Source organism: Festucalex cinctus, chromosome 12, assembly GCF_051991245.1.
Source record: "Festucalex cinctus isolate MCC-2025b chromosome 12, RoL_Fcin_1.0, whole genome shotgun sequence".
NCBI lineage: Eukaryota > Metazoa > Chordata > Actinopteri > Syngnathiformes > Syngnathidae > Festucalex > Festucalex cinctus.
Genome location: NC_135422.1, coordinates 6,513,912 through 6,537,888, shown reverse-complemented (window position 1 = coordinate 6,537,888; position 23,977 = coordinate 6,513,912). Strand labels below are relative to the sequence as shown.

Here is a 23,977-nt window from a genome sequence, read left to right as displayed (position 1 = left end):
ACAATGGCCACACAAATATGGCGGTTTGAAAAAGCACTTATTATTTTGTATTTTGTTTTATTTTAGGTAGCTGAAAATAAATGTTGGAAATATGTTCAAAATATGTCTTTACCAGCTACAGATTTTTTATTTTTTTAATAAATAAACAGATACATTAACACTCTAAAAACATTTAGGTCAAAGTAACCAATTTTATGTATCAAAAATGGACCGATCCACTTTATGGGTCAATTTGACCCAACTTTCTGGGTGGTTTTATACATAATGACCCAATTTTTTTGACTCAAGTAAATGATCTGACCAATATTTATGAGTTGTTTTACACTAAAAGACCCATTTCTTGACTCAAAGTTGGGTCAAATTGACCCAAGTAGAGGATTGGTTCATTTTTTACCCATAGTTGGGTTATTTTTGACTCAACTGTTTTAAAAGAAACCCCGGCTGTCATGACAAGTTTGCTCTATAACTAACTAATAACTAATAACTATGAGATTACTATGGCGTCACATAGAAATGCCCTTATTTATTATTATTATTATTATTATTATTATTATTAGACATGGTTAGACATGGCTCTAGACATGGTTAACGTAAGTGTTCAAAAATAAGGAAATTGTAAGTAACCCCAAACTTGCAACACATTTCAAGTAAAGATGGACTGTGTGTTGCGAAAAAAATCATTTAAAAGACACCAGTAAAAACTCCATCTTTCCTTGATCTGATGCAGTACCGATAAAGTACTTGTGACTACAAGTGCACTTGAGACAGCAATAAAAACTCTAAGCATCAAATGTCCTGAAATATCAGATAGCGGCAACTCTCCGATGAAGCAATAGCCTAATAATGGAGTTCAAAGTGCTGTCGCAGTCCTTGGTAATAACGGCGCAATGAGCCTGTGTGGCTTTTTCTCCATTTGATGGACGTATCCACCCTTATCAGTGTTCCTTATCTCCCTTCATTATTTCCAAAGCAGTGTTTAAATTGGAAAAGCCCATAAGAACGTGTAAATACATGGCAGAGGCAATAAAACCGTGAGAGAAGACCCCTCCTCAAAACACACAACCATGCACACCTCCCACTACGGCGTTCTCTATGGCTGGAGGTAGATACATTCTGGAGATAGTTGGAAATATTTCTGCTCCCTCGCGGCTTCATCCCACAGATAAAGATACAGAGGCAGCGTATAAATCTCAAAGCAAGGAGCAAAACCCTTCACGTGCAGTTTACTGTTGTTGCTGTGTGTTATTGTTTATTACCCAGTCGCTTCGATACATACACTGTGTGCGCACAAACAAACACACTTTTGGCCTAAAAGCAGTCATTTCTCAACAAGGTTGGAGAGTCTTTGCAGCCTCCACTAGTGCATTTATCTCTCTGAGGCCTTAATTGTTCTCAGGATTTTAAAGTAAAATAGGAGGCTCTCAGACAGATATTCTTCTTCTTATTATTATCTGACTGCTGCGGGCACATATTACTATCGTAGAAAACAGTGTTTATTATTTTTCTTTATTTACCGGAATTTTTCAGAAAAAATGTGGCCCGAACTGTTGAACGTACTGACACAAATGAGGTATCAAAAGATACGGCTCGATCCGACTCGTCAGGGAATTATTTATTTCGGAATTAGTTACCATGGCGACGCAATTCCCCAAGGGGGAATAGATTTCAATAGGAAGTGACCTTTTTTCAACAGGAAGTGATCTGATTTCAATAGGAAGTGACCTGATTTCAATAGGAAGTGACCTGGAAGTGACCTTATTTCAACAGGAAGTGACCTGTTTCAACAGGAAGTGACCTGGAAGTGACCTAATTTCAACAGGAAGTGATCCAGAAGTGACCTGATTTCAACAGGAAGTGAGACGGAAGTGGCCTAAAATCAACAGGAAGTGACTTGTTTTCAGCAGGAAATGGCCCAGAACTGACCTGATTTCAACAGGAAGTGTTCTGATTTCAACAAGAAGTGACCCGGAAGTGACCTGATTTCAACAGGAAGTGACCCAGAAGTGACCTGATTTCAACTGGAAGAGACCCAGAAATGGCCTAAAATAAACAGGAAGTGACCTGATTTCAACAGTAGGTGGCCCAGAACTGACCTGAATTCAACAGGAAGTGCCTTGATTTCAACAGGAAGCAACCCAGAATTGACTTGATTTCAACAGGAAGTGACCCAGAAGTGACCTGATTTCAACAGGAAGTGACCTGGAGGAGGCTTAAAATCAACAGGAAGTGACCTGATTTCAATAGGAAGTGACTTGATTTCAACAGGACTTGGCAAACTGTTCAGTGCATGCGACTTTCCACCTTGCAAGAGTCAGCAGTCACATCCAAAATTTCCGCGGATGTTTTTCTAGTTATTAATTTTATTTTTTTGGATTCCATTTTTTTTCTTTTTTACAATGTAATCGAGATAGTCCCTTAACATGAACCATTGGATTAAATGGGAATTGAAGTGCTACATGGTGAACCTCATTGTCTCAGCATTCACTTTTATCTGTGGTTACGTAAGCGTCTGGTGAAAGTTCCTGAGCAGAGCAGGACAAAGGTGCTCTCATTAGGTTTTTCAGGACAGCTGTTCAGCTATGCATTAGCGCGGAGGAGAGCCGCCGTGTAACCTGATAAATGCACTTAAAACAGTGAAGATGGACAATGAGAGGGCGAAATCTCAGACGGCCTGCAGTCGCTGCGCCTGCCAGGCACTTTGACAGCACAATCGATTGGTCGCGGGGAGAGCTGGGCGGGGTCAGAAATGTGGGATATATGGCTCATGTGCGCTTACAGTGGAACAGGTACAGGAGGGAACATAATGGGATTCATCAGGGGCTCTTTGTAAAAGTATTCATGCAATATGGTAAGCCACATTTGTTTTTTTTTTATTAATTAAAACTATCAAATTACATTTTATTGTCCAAAAATTCACTACAAATATGGTATCTTTGTTTATATATCTTACCTAGTGTTTTTCCATTTAGCTCTCCACTGCCCCACTCAGCCACGCCCACTTCATTATCCACTCTGCTCACCTGGGTGCACACAGGTGCTTCTAATCAGCAATCAGCCTCTCCAGACAAAATGACTCTCTGGCACAACAATTAAATGCTCTTCCACTAGATGGCAGGAGGTACAATCAACATGTTGCCACTTGTGCAACAAAATTAGGACACGATTCATTATTTCAATTGGTTTGTTGTGTGCCTTTGAGAACACGCTTGTATTCCCTTGAGGAAGATCGTCTTCTACAGTGCGCACAAATAACACAGAACTAATGTTATTTGCCATGTGACGTAATGTCTGACAACACAGATTGTGGTGTTATTGAATCGTAACTGGTTTGTCAGTCCAATTTCAAAAATGGAGCAATAAATACACAATATGAAGGAGGGTCTGCGTCTCAAAAACAAGGAGGATGTCAAGTAGGGGGAGAGAGAGAGGAGAAAGAAAGAAAAGGTGTCCCGCTGTTGGTTTATGTGCCAGCAGCTCTCCTGGGCCTCGGCGCGCTCCGTTTTCAAGCTAAGTGTAATTTGAGCGCGGTCTTGATACAAAGTGTGTGCAGCAGCTCTGTTCAAAGCCAATCACTCACCCTGACGTGTAATCCTTTTCCCTCAGCATCATCAGTGTTGCTTCAGGAATAATGAAAGACACTTAAGGCGACGTGGCAGCCATTGCTCGGAGAGATGTGTCGCATTTCGATGAGGGGCCTCGAAGGCGTTTGGACCTGTCAATGGAGGGCGAAAGATTGCTTCGGTGTACTGTGTTTGTGACCAATGTACCAATAAAGTGGACCCCTGCGATATTTCCGTTCATTATGATTTTTTAAAGGTGAACCCTTAACGGGTTTTTATGGTAACATTACGTGTTTGGAGTTGAGGGCTTTTAGTGTAGTACCATGTTGTACCACAATGTGCCGAGGAGCAGTATTGAGTTTGACTGGAAGAGATGCAGCATAAATAACAAAAAGAACAAGAGGACACACTTCTAATACAGCACTAACTTTAAGCCGATTTAATATTCGTTGTTACCGTAAAGAAGAGGGAAAATGGATGTGAATTTAGTTGTATGCTTGTGTGCGTCAAGTAGTAGTTTTTAAAATGTTTATAATTACTATAACAGACTATGCTAATTTCTGTTAGCCCAATCTCTGGCATTTCGCATTATGTTAGCATTAAACTAGCTGGTTTTATTTTGTATATTGTTTAATATTCTTTTGTGTTATGTGTTATTTTAACAGTAGATTTCAATTAGGAGTGACAAAACACTGAAAACGGTTGCTAAGTAAAACTTAAGGAACGAAATGTGTTTTTTTTTTTGTGTGTGTGATTTCTATGGTATCATCTCTCTATATTAAAGATAAAGATATAAAATAACTTTATTTAGGCCTCTATTGTCTTTGCCCTCATCCTTAAACTATCCCTGATATTTCCATGTTGAGGATTATTACAATTAATTGGCGAGCGAGACATTATTTCAAAAAGGGAAATTGGCTCATATAATTATATCGAGAAGGGAATACTTGAACTCCCTGGAATATCAGCTTGCTGGAATAATACAGCCCCTCCATTCCCCTCCCCGCCATCATCACAGCTAACATGTCTTTGTGCCTGTTTCCTGTGACGGATGCATTTGCGATGCCTCCGCCGCACTGGCTGATGGTCATAGTGTGGAGGCAATAAAAGCGACTCGTGCCACTTACTGCCACCCATGTCTGGTCTGCAGGGATGTGCTCTCGGCTGCTTTTTGTTCTCCTTCTTTGCTCAAATTAACACGCCAGAGAAGGATGGCTACACGGGCTCAGCATCAGCCTTTGGATTATGGTGAAAACACCTGAAATGCAGTACGAATTTACTTGAAGTCAGTCTTGCACTTTCAGTGGGGACTTGTCTGACTTCACCAAAGGCCATCGCTATTATAGTTGGTCGGCACACCTGAAGGTCTGATTGACATGGCGGCAACATATAGGCTAAAATGTAATTGGACTTGATAATTGCCAATCAACTGAAAAAGTGTCGCCTGGTTAATAAAAGTACCAAGTATTAGTTCTGAATTTAAAAAAGGTGCACCAGTATGTTTTTGTTTCTAAAACATAACTAACATGTCAGGTCTGGTCACTGTTGTTTACATTTGTGTGTGCATTTTGGACATTTATGTGTTAAATTTACGCTTACATTTATGTGTTGTTTTTTTTTTCCTTAGTAATATCATTTTATGATTTTTTTTTTAAGTTAAAAAAGGTACCTCAATTGAACCTTAGAGAAATTAATTTAGCATTTAGGTCAGGGGTGTCAAACTCATATTAGCTTAAGGGCCACATGGAGGAAAATATATTCCCAAGTGGGCCGGATCTGTAAAATCATGCTATACTGTATAAGATAAATTTATTTTTATTTGTTTTTTAAACAAACCGTAACTTTAGGCGGTGTGTAAAATAATGACATCTAAGGAAATTCCATGTACAAGTGGCATTGCTCCTCTGAGGATTGCTTGTGTAATTATGAATTTATATGTTTTGATTGTGGCTAGCTGATTAATTGGTCCGACTACTAATTTTTTTTTACTTTACAAAATCATTTTGGATTAAACCACTTTGCAGGCCTAATCTGGTCCGTGGGCCATATGTTTGACAACCCTGATTTAGGTTAATCCATTTTTTGTATTTTATTTTTTTAATACAATAATATGTTGTATGTGCTCACACAAGTACATGACATTCTGATAAATATTTGTTGTGGAATATAAATTAAGCAGCAAAATCTACTCATTTTTATCCATCTCACGGGGCGGCCATTTTGTCTAGTCAACTGAAAATGACACCACAGTTCAGAGCTCACGTAACAACCAATCACGGTTCAGCTTCAGAAAATGGTGAGCCGTGATTGGTTGTTACCTGAGCCCTGCACTGTGATGTCATTTTCAATCGACAGAAAGTGACAAAATGGATAAAAACTGCTGGATTTTGCTGATCAATTTATATTCCAACGCAACACAATATTAATCAGAATGTTCAGACATCCCTTACAATATATTGAATTACTTTTAATATTGAAGCCGATAACATTTTTGAGACAACTGGCTGTCACATTTGCTAACGTTGTGTGACTCAGTACATTGTTTGTAAAATACCAAATTAGAATATAAACAAATGACAGATTTCAGGGAATATTTAATCCATTGATCCCTTATCCCATTGAAAATCAGAATGGGCACAGATAATGGCGCTTGAATGACAAGAGATAACAAATGTACACCATTGCAAATGATATATTTCACACCATAAATACTTAACGCAGAAGCAGGCAGTCAGTCGCCCGCCAAAGTCCATCAGTGAGAGACCAATCATGACACACTGTTCAAAAGAGGAACAAAAGAAACACACATACCCGCTCAGTAACCATCATGGTCGGGGGTAAATGTTGGGTCTCACCCAGTGACGACAAAGTGATCAATGTGAAGCATGCGTTACCTTTACAAACGGATCAGTGAGCAATGAATGGGACGGTCAGTAATTACAGTTTCAAATACATTTGGCAGGAGCGCTGAGGGAGGTTAAAAAACATGGATGGCTCAGGTTAGGTCACAGACATGTAAAGTGTGCTGAATCAGAGAAATATCGACAATATGGTAATGAGGTAGTAGTCAGCAGGGCGCTGCATACTTTATTTTCAATGGTACTTCGGCAACCTACTGCATTGATATATTTACACACTTAGCTTGTACTGTAAGACATTTTGACGTTAAACAGTGCCGCATTACAAGGTGGACAGAAAAAGAAAAAAAAGAGAGAGAAAGGAACCTTTTTTTTGCTGGCTAATCATCATACACTACAAAAGTATTTTTCTTGAAAAATGATTCCCTGTATAATGCAGTTTCATTTCAACAAGCACACAAGTTTCTTTCCAGTGGAGCAAAGTAAATATAGTTCTTCGTGTGATATACAGGTTATATGTGATTGATTAGAAGGGTTTCTGGATCTTACAGTAGAAATTTCTCGCACGGTTTCAGTCCCTGCTGTATTGCACAAGTGAACTCACGGGGGCTGTATTTTGGTGTGCACACATTCAGCATGGTGAGTGGTGTATAAATACGCGTATGCAGATTCGACCAGGGTGTTGGTAAGTTTCAAAGATGCATGAAAGTCAGCATATTGTGACCACTTGATCAAATCAACCAAAATTGCATTATTCTACCTGCGCCAGGATTTAGATGTGGTCCAAGAAGGCGGAACTTTCGACAAACTTTCTCCCACCAAATTGACATTCCGCCGGGGGTATCTTCAAGGACATAACATCTCTGCGCCGAAAACGACATATTGGTAATCGGACAAAAATCAGGATACGCCAGCATTTCCGCATGCACCGTCTACAAAAATAGAGCCCAAAGTGTCACTCTACAATAGAGTTGGGAGGTTTATTTGCAATGCCCGGATAGCTTGCCGTTAGAATATTACTCCAAAGTACCAGAATAGGTGATGGCCATTCACACTATCTTGACCAAAGTATCATACTTTTGTGGCAGCACACCACATCAAACCGTTCAGTAGTATAAACGCGCACGTCTCAAAAGTGAGCCGGAGTGGAGCTCACAGGACGGCGTAATGGAGCGAAAAGGGAGCCTACGATGGTTCTCCCAGCTGGGATCACACCTTGTAGTGACACATTGTTGGCTTGCTGTTAGCCTCTGGCTCATGCTGACACTTTGTTTCTTGCATAGCTTGGCCATGCCGCCCGCCCGCCTAGCAAGCTGCTGGCCGATGGTGTCATTCGGCACCGGCCGCTGTCGGGAGCAAAGCGACGCAGTGGCCAGTGGTGGCGCTCGCAGCCCATTTTCCACAAATGATAACGGAATTTTGATATTGCATAGTCAACCATTTTTCTGTGTGTGTACCTTTCACAGCTTATAGGTTGCCAGGATTTCTGTTCGCAAATTCGTTAGCGATTGTTACTAGATTAAGTTTGTCAGTTCTGCTTTTGTACATGTGAAGAATTAATGACTGTTCTTTATTTTCCTGTTTTTTTTTTTTTAATAACTGAATGAGCCGCTGATCAGCGGGCAGTTTTCGCCATATTCAATATGCAAAATGGCATCAGTGACAATTGAGCACTCTGATGGGCTACTAGCTAGCAAATCAGTACAAGAAACAAGAGCTAACAAACGGCAAAGAAAAATGCATTATGGAGTAAATCAGTGGTGTCCAAAACATTTATCAGCGGCTCGCGACTTATACTAAAAATTGCATTTTTGAAGCAAAAATGGTTTCTTCCACTTTCAGCTCTTTGTCAAGGTCTGATTCATGAACATTAAAGACTCTCAAATGTTTCAAAAATGGTCATCTTGCTACAGTTTTTGTTCTGAATGTAGAAAATTAGTCTATTTAGTCTAGTGGGATAATGCGACACCAAAATCGCTCATCACCTTTCACAGAAAGCTGTTATGCACTTGTAGCAATTTTTCCACAAATAAGTACAAAATATGAACAATATGTAATTGCATGATTGAGTTCAGTTTGTTTTATAATTTAATTAGTTATCTCCCAAAAACGTATAAATATGTTCTATTTTAAATGTGTTTGTTTTTTATGCTAGAGCATACAGAAGGCTTTGATGCACCCTCTCAACTGCAAAGAATGGTGGGAAAAAAATGGTAGTGATTACACATATGGCGGAGCTCAACCAGGGCCATGTTGAAAAAAAGCTCAATTACTCACAATTACAAATAGATTTGTGAATAATGATGACATTTAGCTATATTGTAATTTTAATTGCTGCAAAACGGAAGCAGATAGAAATATACTTTCTTTTCCTGATGAAAGAAGACACTTTAATCTTTCTTTTGGTAGGTTAACTGTAAAACAGTTGGGAGTGAAAGGGGATTGCTTTTGGGAAAATGGCTGGGAGTGAGTGAGTTAAAAATTCAAATTCTTCCTTTTTCCTATATGCGGCCTTTAAATAAAAAACTTAACTAAACATAACTCTTAGATTTGTTTCTGCTTCTTTTATGAGTGTGTTGGGCAAGGTTGACGTGTATATTTTGTCATGAAACCCGAACTGCGGATGGTATGATAAACAATGACATCTCGGCCATATTCGCTATGTGGCAAGGTTGACCTGGCAACTTGTGAGTTGTGGAAGGTGCAGGTAGCGCAACATGTGTGGTGCACATGCGCGTATCAGCTTACTGCCACCTCTATGTGAGTCACGTCCTCACCCAATGAAAACTTTCTGGCTCCGCCACTGGCCACTGTGTCAACATGATGGTCAAAAACGCGGTCCACGTGCCCGCCGCCACGCAGACAACAACCTCCCGCAGGGTTAAAAATAAAACCCGTTGTGAAGCGCCTCTGCACCTGCCATTTACCTGGGTCTGGTCCAGGCTCTATAAATGCCGACACAGCTATTTAAAGCCAGAAGGTGTCTAAGATGGTGCGAGCAGATGCTGGCCACCTTGTTCCCAGTGTGTGGGATGACTGCCACAGGCTTAAAGGGTTCCAAAATAGAGCGCTTTGACATATGGGCCGTCTGATTGTTTGAACGTGGAATCTCCTGGACGAGTGCCACTCTGTAGAAAGCCTTTGATACTGATGATCAGCTTTCACCTATAACCTCCGTTGGCTCGGCCCATTTCCACACGCTTGAAAGGGACACTTTTGGGGCTCGATGGATGACAAGAGAAAAGAAAAAATGGACGATAAAGGGGCGAAGGAAGTGAAATATTTCTGGAATTAATAAAAGAAGCGAACAGTAATCTTTTGTTGATAGTCAGCCAAGTGTCTTGTATGGAGGACCAAAACTGCCAAAATTTGAAATAAATCAATGACTAAATAAATAAATGACTAAAAGTGAAAATAAAAATCAATATAAAACAAATATAATTCGAAAATTTTATCTAAAAAACAATATAAATGGAAATAAATCCTTTTTTTTTTTTTTACTTTGTCATTTATTTATTTAGTTATGTATTTATTTGGTCATTTATTTATCCATTTATTTATCTATTTATGTATTAATTTATTTATTTAGTCATTTATTTATCTATTTATTTAGTCATTTATTGAATTTTGGCAGTTTTGGTCCTCCATAGTCTTGTGCCTCATATGACATCTTCTCTCAATATTTGTAATACCAAATCGAAATGGGCACAAGTTCGTTTCGTTTCCACTAAAATCGCTTATTAATTTCAAAACAATTAGTGCTGTCACTATCAAATATTTTTTTAATTGATTAATCAACTAATAGAATTTATTTTAATTTTGCATTAAAGAATTTTTTCCCCGTGATTACTGTTTATGAACCAGTGATTGGTGTTTATTTCGTGCTTTGTATTCGTATAGTGATAAAAAAAAAAAAAAAAAAAAAAGAATTGGGATTGATGTTTTACTTATGTTACCGGTTCGGTCATTGTTTGCAAATGTCTAATTTGGATTAAACACATGAAGGACTACAAAAATCAGCGAACAACTACTGTTGAACTCAGAGGATGTGTGCAATTTTAAATTTAAAAAAATACTTGTCGATGAATTTTGACAGCTCACGTTTGAATGGCGTATAATGTGTGCGATGGTACAAAGCAAGCAAGCAGGCACGGCCTTGTGGCGACAGCAGCATTGAAAGGTGAAAGACGAAGGTTGAGCCTGGCATTCCCACAACCGTCATTTATTGCTGAACTACAGAAGAAGACTAGCAACTAGTGGAACAGCCTACGCTAGTTTGGTTAAACAACGCCTTCCACCGTGAGACGGGTCAGATTCACACTGCTCTTAAGAGGTACTGTACTGTATGTCCCGAGGACATTTGAGTTGTTAACAGTTCACATTTAAGCAGTTCTGTTTTTTTTTTTGTTTTTTTTTCCTCCCCTCCCTGCGAACGGAGGGCGAGAGAAAATGGCCACAACTGTACACTCAAGCTTCCAGTAATAAACATCGACATGTCCCAGACAGAAACACGTTGGTGAAAGTGTCGTCGTCGTTGTTGACACCTCTGCTGTCTTCAGAATAAATTCAATGAAAGAAAGACTGGCATCTACTTATTCTGAAGATGCTGAGGGACGCCTGGGACCACCAACAATAAACAAAAGAAATTATTACTGTACATAGTACTTCGTATATATATTTTACATTAATCTTCATCATTCTTATATTTATATTAATAACCAAGTTTGTTTCTGGTTCTTTTTTTTTTTTTAACATGGTGTCCAAGTGTTGCAGGAGGAGTGAGGTCAGTCAGTCGCCCCCCCCCGCCCTCCCTCCCTCCGAGCACCCTCAAAATCCCGCTTCCAAAAAGTCTGTGCGCTTAAAAGCAGCTCCGAGAATCAGACCTTGGCCTCCAGCATCTCCAGGAAGAGTTTGTGCATGGGCACCTTGCCCTGCACCTTGATGCTATAAAAGTGCTGCACGGCCTTGGTGGCCGTCTGCCGCAGCAAGGGCAGGGTCATGAGCAGTTTCCCCGCCCGCCGCGGGTCCTCCGGGTGCTGGCTGCTCTCGTAGTCCTGCAGGGCCTCGTGCAGGGCGTCCTGCAGCTTCTGGACCGCCTCCATGTCCTCTATGTGCATGGAGTCTATCGGGGGGGTGACAAGATTGAAGAAGAGTAAGAAATATGCTGTACACTTGAATACACGGGAGGGGTGTGTGGATTTTTGAAAATTAAACCTCATGATGTGCTATCGGTGCAGTGAGGTGAGGAAGGCAACACGTTATCAGTATATTTCAAGCACAGGACAGGACAAAGAATGGATCATAAAAAAAAACAACAACAACATGTGCTTTGTTTTATTTATTTCCTTCCTAACTCTTTTCAGTGCGGTGCAGCTTATTAAAACGGCCTTTGACCGCCCACACTGAAAATCAATGTTATCCCCCGGTAACAGTGGCATGAATCGTGGGCTAATAGTACACATTAAAAACCCCGTTTGGGAAAGACAGACAATTATTAGGAGATAAAAACGGGGCCTCCATTAGAGAATTGGGCGCCATAAGCAAGTCTGTGATGAATGTGACACAATTAATTTTCTTGCCTACTTACTTTTTATGTTACCAGGGAAAAACTTATTCCTTCGACATGATTCAAAAATGCTGATTTAAATGTGTACTTTTTCAAGATTGCCTTACACTGTAGGTAGCCCCCAAAGAGCACATTAGTGGGACATTGTAATTTTCTAGGAATGTATAAGAAATGAGAAAATCATTACAGTAAAATGACTAATCACATATAATAATAATGAATAATAATAAATATAATAATTATAATAATAACGCATTTACTCCCAAAAACGTATAAATACGTTCTATTTGAAAACATTTTAGTGTCCCAATGACGTATTTATACATTTTTTTATGCTAGAGCATACAGAAGGCTTTGATGCAGTCTCTCAACTGCAGAGAATGGGTGAAACAATGGTAGTAATTACAAAAACGGCCAGCAGAGTATAAGAGATCAACCAGGGCCATGTTGAAAACAAGCTGTTTCCCCACAATTCTAACCAGATTTGTAAATAATGATGAAACTTAGCTATATTCTAATGCTAATTGCTGTAAAACGGAAACAGAAATATATATATTTTTTTCCTGATGAAAGAAGAGGCTCTAATCTTTCTTTTGGTAGGTTCCGTGTCTTTAGAGCAAAAGAACACAATATTCTGTGGGCCTTGCAAAATAATCTGGTGGTGGTGGTTGGGGGGGGGGGGGGGATGTCGGGGTGACCCCAATAGTTCGACATGAACAAATATTTTGAACGTCATACACAAACATTTATTAAATTCTTTACTTTAATTCATTTGTTATGCTTATTGCTCGGTCAAAATTAATTGTGTGCGTTAATACATGATTATTGCGTAATTTTTTTGTGATTAATCAATTAGTTAATACAAACTTTGACAGCACTAGTTTTCATAAATGTTGAAATGTGTTTAAAGCATGTGCGACGGGTAAAGCCGTAAAAAAAAAAAAATTATGATGTGCCTATATTGCAGATTTTCACCTATTACGGGCGGGTCTGGCACGTATCCCCTGCAATAAACAAGGATTGCTGTACTCACACAAAGTTGGACTCAATTCTTAATGGACTTAATTCGGCTCAAATCTGAGTCGAGCACCTGTGTTCGTCTTGCGTTCCGAGTACACGTCGGCGGCATCGTGTTACACGCTCCTCTCTCATTGTCGCCTTTTTGCTCCGTCGCCATCAGCCCTCCTTCCTCACTGGCTAAGCGTCGTCTGACAGCCCAGAGGCGGCGAGTCATTGGCCGCCTCGCGCGCCTCACCTTGCGTTTGGCCACGTGGGACGATAAAAGGCAAAACAGATTTCCGAGCGGGCCGCGTATTCATTGACTGGAACGAGCGTATTCCCAAAACCTTGAGACATTTTTCACCCTGACGGCTTTCGAGCGCGCAGTGGTGAAATGAAGTAGGTCGTTTGGAAAAGCGCTCGACAGGGGGAGGGAGAGGAGAGAAGAACATCATTATCTCATGCTGGATTTACACTGAAATTAAAAACAGAACCCCCCAAATTTTTTTTCACATATTATAGTAAACTAATAAACACATTCAGTTCTCATTTAACGAGACTTTATGGCAATGTGTGAAGAAACGATAACAGGAATTTTCCAAACCTTTACCTGACTGAAATAAAGTGCATTCTATTCTGTTTAATAGCAAAACTATTAAGTTTGTTACAAATAGGGCTGGGTTTAAAAATAAAAATCTAATAATTGATATCCAATCGATTTTCTATTTCGAGCTTGATATTACTCATAATAGGGCATTTTAGCTTATACATAAAAAAATAACTAATTTTAGGATTTACTAAGTAAGAAATAGAACACAAATAATCTTAAAACAAGATTAATAATCTTAGAAATTCTGCTCTTACATAGTAAATAATTCTCAAAACAATATCAATAAGACTTTATGGCTTGATATAAGAATTTGAGTCGAGGTTAGATAGCTGATTTTTACAGTGACCCGTGAATCGATTATTTTAATATTTTCCCTTAAATTCCTAAGAAAATAGAATTTTAAAGGCCTTTTATTTTTTGTATCTTACTATTTTCTTCAAATTGATTGTTCACATGAATTTAAAAGTACAGGACTGTCTCCAAAAAATAGAATATTGTATTGAATATTATTTTCTGTAATGCAATTAAATAAGCAAAAATGTCATACATTCTGGATTCATTGCAAATCAACTGAAATATTGCAAGCCTTTTATTGTTTTAATATTGCTGATTATGGCATTTTTTTTTTTTACTTGGTCAGAGGAAATGTTCTAATTTTTTGAGATAGGATATCTAAGTTTTCTTAAGATGTAAGCCATAAACAGTAATAAATAATAAAAGGCTTGCAATATTTCAGTTGACTTGTAATGAGTCCAGAATGTATGGAATTTTTGCTTATTTATTTGCATTACAGAAAATAATGGCCTTAATCACAATATTCTAATTTTTCTGAGACTGTCCTGTATGTTCTTACATTTATGAAAGACCTGATTTATTGCACTTTAAGACAATTCAGAATCTTTTTAATTTATATCTCCAATTATTGAATTAGAATTATGAAAACATTTTCATCTCATCCTTGCTGATGTCCATGTTTGTGCAACACTTAAGTGATTATATCATGTGCTACTTTCATTAATAATCTCAATCATTTAAACAGTTACTGCCTCGACAGTAACATATTAATTTGGAATTATTTGTTGTGGCGTTTTTTTCATGTCCTTGATATTTAAGAAGAATTGATCAATATCGATTGAAACAAAGTGAATCCAATCGATTGAGGAAATTAGAACCAGGGCTAGTTACAAAAGATAAAGAATTTAGATACAATGTAATTAGAACGTCCTTGAAAAAATAAAAAAATAAAAAAATGCAGGTTACTGCCCGAAAAACACTTGGCAGCGATATTAGCAAGTGAAGAAAAAACAAGCAGCTTGTCGTGTTTGGAGGAGGGACAGACTTTTGGAAAAAAAAAAAAAAATAAATAAATACTTTGAAGAAACAATTTCCTTGCAATCCATCAGTAAGCCCACATCAACGTGATTGATAAACTGCTAATTACAAAATCAATGGCTATGAATTTTCACAGCTGTCAAACAGGGGGGCTCCCAGGAGAATGATTTCCCAGAGACCTTGTTGTAACGTTGCGGACACCCTCCTCCTCCTCCTCCTCCTCCTCCTCCTCCTCATGACCGACGCTCTGCTGTCTCAAAGCAAATAGCTTGCATCAGCATTTTCATTTTTTTCAGCCTGGACAAAACAAGGGGGGAGCGGCCTGGTGACCCAGCACGCATTGATCAGAGAGGGGGGTTGCAGGGGTGAGGGGGACGGGGGTCCTGCCTCCTCAAAAGCAGCCTGTCAATAGCAGCCTGGCGTCTTCGCATCGGAACAAACGAGCTCCATCGCCGCCTGATACTCATTCCATTCGACTTAACACATTTTATTGACAGCCACTGTGCTCCTAATGAAATGCTAAATTTATCTCCAGCGGCTGCCGTGCCCCGCGGCTACTGTTATGGAGATATACCACAACTCGGAAGGTGTTCAATTAAAAAGCTCCTTGCCTTCCATGCCTCTTTTCTCGCGCGCTGCCCTTATCTTCTCCCCATCTGTGCGGCTCACGCGCCAAACTAAAGGTTACGCGCTAAAACTCCGGCAAAAGTGAGAAATGTCATCGGGGAAACTGCTGGCCAATATCTCAAGTTTCATTGTGTGGTCAGCATACTTATGGGCCAAATAAGGAATTTGTCAAATCTACCAAACACTTGCTTGGAAATAAATTGTAAAGTGTAAATTGTTATCTCAATGCATTTGAGAGCTTTTCACTAGAGCTGTCAAACGATTACATTTTGTAATCAGATTAATCTCGATTAATCACTTAAATAAAAAGGCTTTTTTTAAATCAACATTTTTTTTTGCCAAATTTAAAGAGCACCTCTTATGTGTTATTTTTTTTTAGATTTAATATTGTGAGGACATCTTCAAAAAATTTTATTCACTGTACACGCTCCACTTTTTCTAATCATTTAATTACTTGCATTAATTTAATGTAGAAAAAAAAGGACCCCAATAGTTTGACATGAACAAATATTCTTAATGTGCATACGCAGACAGTTATTAAATGCTTTACTTTATTTATTGATTTATTTATTTATTGACAGGATATATATATATATATATATATATATATATATGAATATATATGAAAATATGTTAAATATAGAAATATGTTGCAATAAATATACGAATAAAGTCGTGGAGAGTTGGAGTTTGGCTGGATTTCATTTCATCTTTCTTTCCTTTGATCCTTCCTCTGGTCTCTCGACAACTTCACAACTCTGGTGGGACTCTGAAGTAGCCAGTAAAAGTGAAGGATTTAGGATTTTTTTTTTTGTTTAAACATGTTTCAGGTGAATTAAGCGCACAAATTCACACGCATGCACACGCAAAAAAAACAAAAAAACAATAGAGTGATGATGACATGTTGACTCGGGAAGGCTGCTGAATAAATAATACTGAGCCCTAAAAAAAAAAGGAAAAAAAAAAAAAAAGAGAGAATTGGAATTTTGATATCAATATTTTCCCTTTTAATGAAACTTAATGTCGACTCCAAATCTGTCATCTACCTCCTCGACAACGATTGATCGGTATCGGCCACGGAAAAGCCATATCGGTCTATCTCCATTGTTAATAGCCCACCTGAATTGGCGAGAGCGATGGCCTTGAGGGTGACAAACTCCTCCTTCTCCACTTTGAGCTTCTTGCATTTGCGCACCAGCTGCAGGATGGACACGTAGAGGTCGAGCAGGCCCGTCAGCCGCGAGTGCTCCTCGTCCATGATGTAGTCCTCGGCGTACACCAGCTCGTCCTCGTAGGGCAGCGAGCGGAACACGATGCTCAGGATGAGGATCTCCATCCAGGCGCTCTGCAGCAGACTCATCTGGTCTCCCAGAGACAAGGTGGAAAAGCCTGGAAGGACACAAGGCAAGGGAACAATTTTCAACGCAACTTCAAACACTTTTTCCAATTATGAAATAAAACAAAAAACTGGCTATGATCACAAGTGCACACTCATCGGAAAGGGCTGCTTCAATTTAAATGCACACAGGAAGGTCCTCTTTGAAGCAGGTGTCAGGGTGCTTGAGTGGGCTTTACTGCGGGCGACGACAGTAAATCGGTGCAAAGGTCCGGGATGCACAAAGCCAGGTGGTTACCCCCCTTGTATCCTGTCAAACTTGTGCCGGTGAGCCGGATTAGCGCGCTAGGACGAGTTCTCGTTGCAGAGGTTGAGGACGTGACACGCGCGTGCGTGTCGGAGGAAGAAGGTGATGAGGGGGCACGCACACGCAAAGCTTCACAAAGTTACACAAACAGATGTCGCCCAGGAAAAAAAAAAAAAGGAAGCACGGGAAACGCGGGCATGCCAAAATGCGTGTATGAAAGCACGAAGAACGTACAGTCACATTGACGTTTACAGTAAATAAGGGTTATCATAGTTTTTGAATTTTCATTATAGTTACTTTTTATTTTGTTTTGAGTACTGCTTTTTAAAGTTAGTTAGTTTCAATTAGTTTTTAGAGCAGCTCTGTTAGTTTTTATTCATTTTTGTTATTTCAAAAATGCTTAGTTTTAGTATTAGTTTTATTTTAAAAATATGTTTTACTTGTAGGCAATATTTAATAAATAGCATGGTAAAATAAAAAATAAATTAAAAAAAAGCAACACAACTCTTATCTAGTGTTGCATTCCGGCTGAATTAAATGAAAAAGCAGGTAAGGTGAAACAGTGGAGCCAAAAGTCAAGCACACAAAATTGTCGCAGAGGAACGACATCATCTGAAGGTGCTTTTCTATTGGTTGCTGCTCGATGACTTTCAAACATCCATATTCTGGTTATTATTGAAATAAATGTACTTAAATCACATTTAAAATCAACCCCAAAGGCTCACGTATTAAATTAATTACCAAAGACAAAAACTCAGGATGTTATGTAAAATTTCAGTTAGTTTTCTTTTTAAAAAAAATCATTTTTGTTTTTATTTTATTGTTTTTTTTTTGTTTTTTTTTCATTTTCCGTTTTAGTAATTTCGTTGCTTGCTGTACATGCAGTCAATAACCAGTCTTTCAAAACCCAAATTTTGGTTATATTCAAATTTTGAAAGCTAAAGTCATGTAAATGCTCAAAAATCTGAATAGAGTCTTATTTGGGTTTTTAAAAACCTGAATAAGACCCCTGCGCTACCCCTGACAGGAAGTACATGTACACACGGAAGTCAATTTGAATGTTGACGCACGATTACTGCTTTCATGGCAGAAGCTGCAAAACAACTGAAAAGATTTGAGGAGACCAAAAAAGAAAAAGGGAAGCTACCCGGATAAAAGGACAGGCAAGGATTAAACATTGGCCCGTATTCCACTCGCTAGCGTGAGCTCAAAAACGACACAGTGCAAATGTTGTCTTCTTCTGGCATAACATTACCGCCTTTGACCATATGGCGGCGCCATGATCGACTTAAAATCAAAGTTCCTTAGTGTTGCTTTAACCCGAATATCGACTGCACGTAAACGTAGTCACTGTTGAAGCCCAGACTCGAGAGAAATCACAGAATTCAACTACAACAGCAACTGAATGGGCTCAAATTGACGAAAATGCATCAAACCACTCAATCACAACGACAGAACCGAAGTTGCTCTGTGAGAAATTCCAAAGAATCCAAAAATTGCTGGGCTAAAACGAGAAAGATCTTAATGTCTATTTCCCTAGATACTAGGCAGCAATAAACTGTCAAGCCACCCTTTCCCTCCCTCCGCCTCTCGTGCCTGCAGGCGGCCCATTCTGACAGCATATTAGGCTCTCCGGCTCCACCCATGATTAACATGATTGCTTTTACAAGTTCGCCGTTGCCATGCCACCTGCCGCTGCGTGATTAAGAGGCGATAGATTACAGTATTGACCCTGCGTTTTCTCCAAAAAACAAATGATTACATTTGGGGTCCGCCACCAGCCCCTGTGTTTATCTGCTCCTGCCCGGGACAACAATGAACACACAAACACAGACACACGGACGGAAATAAAAGCCATGATGGGGAAGCAGCAGAAAAAAAAGAACCAGAACCCGGCAGAGTGGTACCTGTGTTCAATTCCCCTTATCGTGGTGATGACCACTGCAGGGGGAGAGCTGCAGGATACATTAATTAAGAGATTGTGATCAGAATGTGCGGGCCTTCACATTTTGAAGGGGAATCAATAGTCGGTAGAATAGAGTGCTAACAGTCCGGCAGGCCTGGCGAATTCCGACCACACCAACAACTGCTGAAAGCACTCAAAGCACGTCACTATTATCAGTGGAAGCAATAAAGCATAGTTTGTAAAAGCCTTCGCCATTAAACGTATTTGGCGTGAACGTTAAAATCGTTTGTTGTGTTATTTCCTTGTCTGCATACGTGTCCATTAAGTTGGACAGAATGCGGACTGGCCGGAGAGAAACTGTCATCCCAGAACAGGCGCCCTCTTGATTGCCGCATCAGGTTGGCATCGCAATCACAGGCAAAGAGCGCCGTGGAGCCTTTTAATGGCAAAGAGGGCTGAAGCGGAACTAAAGCGGCGCTCCCAATGTGACAGCTCGTGTGAAGGCCTCGTCCAGGTCTTGTTGAGGAGGCTTTCCAGTTGCTCTGGTACGACGCGCAGCCCTCGGCCGCATGCACACACAACCCAGCAGCCTACAATTACCTTTGACGCTAAAAGTCCTTAAATTTAATCCGCTGTTGTGAGATGGAAGAGGCGGTGTTTTCCCGCCGCGCCATCCGTTCTCTTCAGGGCCTAAATTATCGCTCCAAATGGGATCTCGTGTCGTTGCCTTGCCTTTTTCCACTCAATTTAATCGAGTAATGAAGTGACTTCCCGACTCCGCAGGTCACAAAGCGCTCCGGCCGCCGCGCTCTGAAGGTGGCCCGGTTAAGTGCCGGCAGAGTGGGTGATTTCCTCTAATGAAATATCAATATTTACATCTTCATTTCCAGCCCGCTGCCGAAGCTGGGCTTTGACCAAACATGACACGATATTGACCAAATCAGACAGGCCTGTCTGCACACTTGAAGGCCTTTTTTTCCACTTCACTGCCGAGTGCATTTAAATGTCCCACACAGGCAAAATAATCATGGTAATAATAACAAAGCACGGCTTTATCTTGTGCGTTTCGCTCTGAAAGGGATTCTCATTTTGAAGATTACAGGATGCAAAACGTGCTCACGACTGCCACTGACATATTCACTTCCATCAAGCTTCAAAAGGATTGCCGAGTTAAACTGCATCGTTGCTCAAAACCATCATCGCTGCCTTTATCTCGCCCGTGGGCCTCAACGGGAGGGGGCAGACCACAAACCCGCAGACGGCCATCTCCAACCTCTCGGAGATTAATCAGACGACTGCATGGTCCAAAAATGAAATGCTGGAGATTTCTGTTGAGCTGGAGTTCATATTCTATTAATTTATTATTGTTTCCCTCTCCCCGAGGGCCATTAGCGCGGGTAATAAAAAGAGATGTAATTACGAGGCAGGGTGGCCCCCCTCCAGCTGCAGCCCCCTCGTAACTCACCCTCAATCAGACAACAGAGAGGAGCAGGCGAGTGAGGGACGCTAACAAAAAAAAATGGAAGCAGAGAAAGGGACCGAATTGGAGGATAAAAGAGAGGAGGAGATACAGGGCAGAGAGGAGGCAGATAACGGAGCGAGAGCATAAAGTGAAAGCGGACCAGAGTGCAGGAAAACGGGAGATAGACCGACATTCTGGCTGGACGGGAGGGGAGGCTGATCTATCATAGCCAGCTATCAGAAGGGCAAGCAGGCCCTGAAGACTTGTGCCCAGCAGCAATCTCACCTCAGCCAAGGCAAGTGCTCTCTGGGCTCCAGTTGGAGTCAAACTGCCTCGAACCGGGCCCCGGAGGCTCTGCGCATCTTTTTTTTTTCCACCACTATATCCTCAAATCGAGCAAGAGGGATCGCTCTGTTTATATCAAAGCTCGCCCGTTTCAGATGACGCTTAAAATAAAATACACACAGCTGGGATTTGTAAAGAAGTTTCTGATCTGCTAAACTGCGGCGCAAGATGTGTAAAACCAATGTTGGTGAACATATGTTACGGTGCAACATGCATGGGGGCTCGTCCAGGATTTTGACCTCTTCGCAACTTGGTGCATTTAGGTTTGTGAATGACAGCTTCGCTTTTTTGTCTTTCAGCTTCAGTTCCTGTTTTATTTCTCCTTTATATGTATTAGATAAAAGAATGGGTGATTTGACAACTACGCATGAACATTACTGGATTGGACATTTTTAGCCGTCCCCGGGGTTCCCCTGTCCAATCCCGACATTAGATATCACTGTATGGCTCCTAATAAAAAAAAAAAAAAAAAAAAAAAAAAAAAAAAAGAAGAAGCTTTTAATCATAGCTATAATTACACATAATTTATCTCTGCAGCCATGAAGCGGCACCGCCTAATGAGGGATGAAGCAGTGTTGACGGTCTCTTAAAGGCATACCACCACCATCTCAGGACTTTCTGGTTGTTCAGCTTCAGGCGCATTCAAGATAGCCAGAAAGTAATATAAAATAATTTAATAGTAATTCCCAAACATAAACATATAATTCAAGATTATGTAATAGTTACACTTCACACTGACAAATTACGGGATTTCCTGTGGCTGGTGATGGTTTTGTTTTTAGTGCAGCGAGCAGCAGTTGTCGATTATGCTTGGGGGTTGGTGGCTATGTTTTTTTTTTTTAGATCACAATCAGGATATTTGGTGTTGATCACCGGCAATCACAGATCCGATTGAATAACTCTTTTACTGCGTATACTTGTTTGTTTTATAGAGTATCAATAAAATTATTCTCAAGCATTTTTGCCATGTCCCAAAAAAGGAAAGGGGATTAAAAAAAAAATCCAAAACAAAACAAGGAGTGTGATTTTAACTATGAAACATTTATTCATTAACACACAAGCAGAACTTGTTTTCTAGTAACGATGGAGCTGCTTTGAAAACATGCAATACATAAAAATTGTAAAATACTTAATTTGAAACTATTTCAAAGACAAACCAAGTATTTTTTTTACACAGGGCCATGTAAACTTTCATTTCCTTAATAAATAAGACCGCCGTTTCAAAATCATAATTTCAAAAATGCATTTTATTTTTAGTTGTCTTTCTCTGGTTTTTGATATTAACATTTAAAAGATAAAGTCAGTAAGTAGTTAAACTAAGCAAAAAAGTAAGAATTTGAAAAGAGGGCAAATACTTTTTCACAACACTGTACTGTATCTGTTCAAGTGGATGATGGAATTGGGTCACATGTCTATTAGAGCGGAAGACACTATTTGATTTAAAACAGTCATTTTGAGTTTCAACTGTGAGATTATATGGATGGACATATTAAAGATCCATGTGGTGTGCGATTGAGGTTAATATATTTACAATACAAATACAACCAAATTGAAAATCAATCCAGTACTTTTTTTTTAGTATTCAAAAAAGGCCAAACAAAGACTTTGTATGCATGCAGTGCAGTTGAGTTGTCATTATGATGGAAGTGTACCTGTTTATGTCTCACAGAAAGAGCTAAACAACCCCCCCCTGGTGCTGGATCCTCCTGACCGTCTCTGATACGCTGCGTCCCATCTCAGTCTCGCTGTAGCTTTTCCACCTTGCAGCATCTCTTTTCCTGTTCAGGTTCAGGCCTCAGCATGCACCTGATTGCTCAATCTATCTTTATCTCCTGTGTTGAAGCCTACGTCAGAGGGTAAATTGAATATACTAAGAGCTGTCTGTTGATGTCTATATTTAATAAAGTGCACTGATGAGGTGCTGATTTATTGCTGGACAGTATTCACACTCTATTACAAGGAGATTACCAAGCTTGAGTGGGATCAGGCTGGCAACTCAGTAAGTAGATTTCACAATTTAATGGCAAAGAGAAAACAAGAGCCTTGTGGGGGAGGAGGGTGGTATTGGTGTTTATTTTGGCGGAGGGCTACCATGAGGCTAACGCGACAACTTATAGCACGGCATCTCTTTTGTCTGCATGTTAACTCATTTGCTCCCAAAGACGTATTTACACGTTTGTACGTTTGTTTGTTTTTTAATGCTAGAGCATACAGAAGGCTTTGATGCAGCCTCTGAACTGAAGGTCAATGGTAGTTATTACAAAAACGGCTAGCAGGTGGCAGCAGAGTATAAGAGATCAACCACGGCGATGTTGCAAAAAGCTCTTTTCCCCACTGTTTAAACAGATTTGTGAATGATGATGAAACTTAGCTATATTCTAATGCTAATTGCTGTAGAACGGAAACAGATAGAAATATACTTTTTTTTCCCTGACTCTAATATTTCTTTTGGTAGATTTCATGTTTTTATAAAAATAGATCACAATAGTCTATGGGCCTTACAAAATCAGTAAAAATCCAGTAAAACAGCCAGGAGGGAAGGGGGTTGCTTCAGTGAAAATGGCTTGGAGTCAATAAGTTAACAACGAACATGCCACACGCCTGTCGGACAAATGAAGAGCTGATGAGCTGACAATAGAGGAGGACAGACGAGTATTACAGAACAAAGCAAACAAGACTAAATCTTAGAATTTTAACACAAACATGCAAATGACTTTTTACGAAAGCACTGTATCAGCCTGATGGGTCAATATATATAGTCTGGGTCAGAGCAAAAAATATATTTTTATTGTGTAGAAGCAAGGCAGAGGCTGCAGCAGAGTGTCAATGTTTACTTGGCCCGACAGCCTTCCAAGAATTCCCAGCTGAAAACACTCCTGCCACGGACGCCGGGCTGAGAGTCGGCAAACACTAAACAACAGGCCCCTCCTGTACACGTCGCATACACAGCAGCTTTTACATATGAGCACATGACATTCCCAATGTGGGTGGGAAAGAATTCAGGGTGGAACGGTGGTGGGGTCAGGGGTCGCACTCGCCTACCGTCACTGCTGAAGAAGGCGGCGATGT

General features: G+C 40.0%; 1 protein-coding gene across 9 annotated transcripts in view; it reads right to left on the bottom strand.

Annotated features, from left to right (window-relative positions):
• Positions 1-10,612: 10,612 nt before the first annotated feature.
• Positions 10,613-23,977, bottom strand: part of esrrb (estrogen-related receptor beta) — a 56,434-nt gene continuing 43,069 nt past the window's right edge. For all 9 annotated transcript variants that reach the window (XM_077538652.1, XM_077538655.1, XM_077538654.1 and 6 more), the window contains 2 exons: positions 16,672-16,941; positions 10,613-11,540 (listed from right to left, as the gene is read on the bottom strand). In XM_077538652.1, coding sequence (XP_077394778.1) covers positions 11,296-11,540; positions 16,672-16,941 — 515 coding nt within the window. In that variant the 3' untranslated portion in view covers positions 10,613-11,295. The remainder of the gene's footprint in view (positions 11,541-16,671; positions 16,942-23,977) is intronic.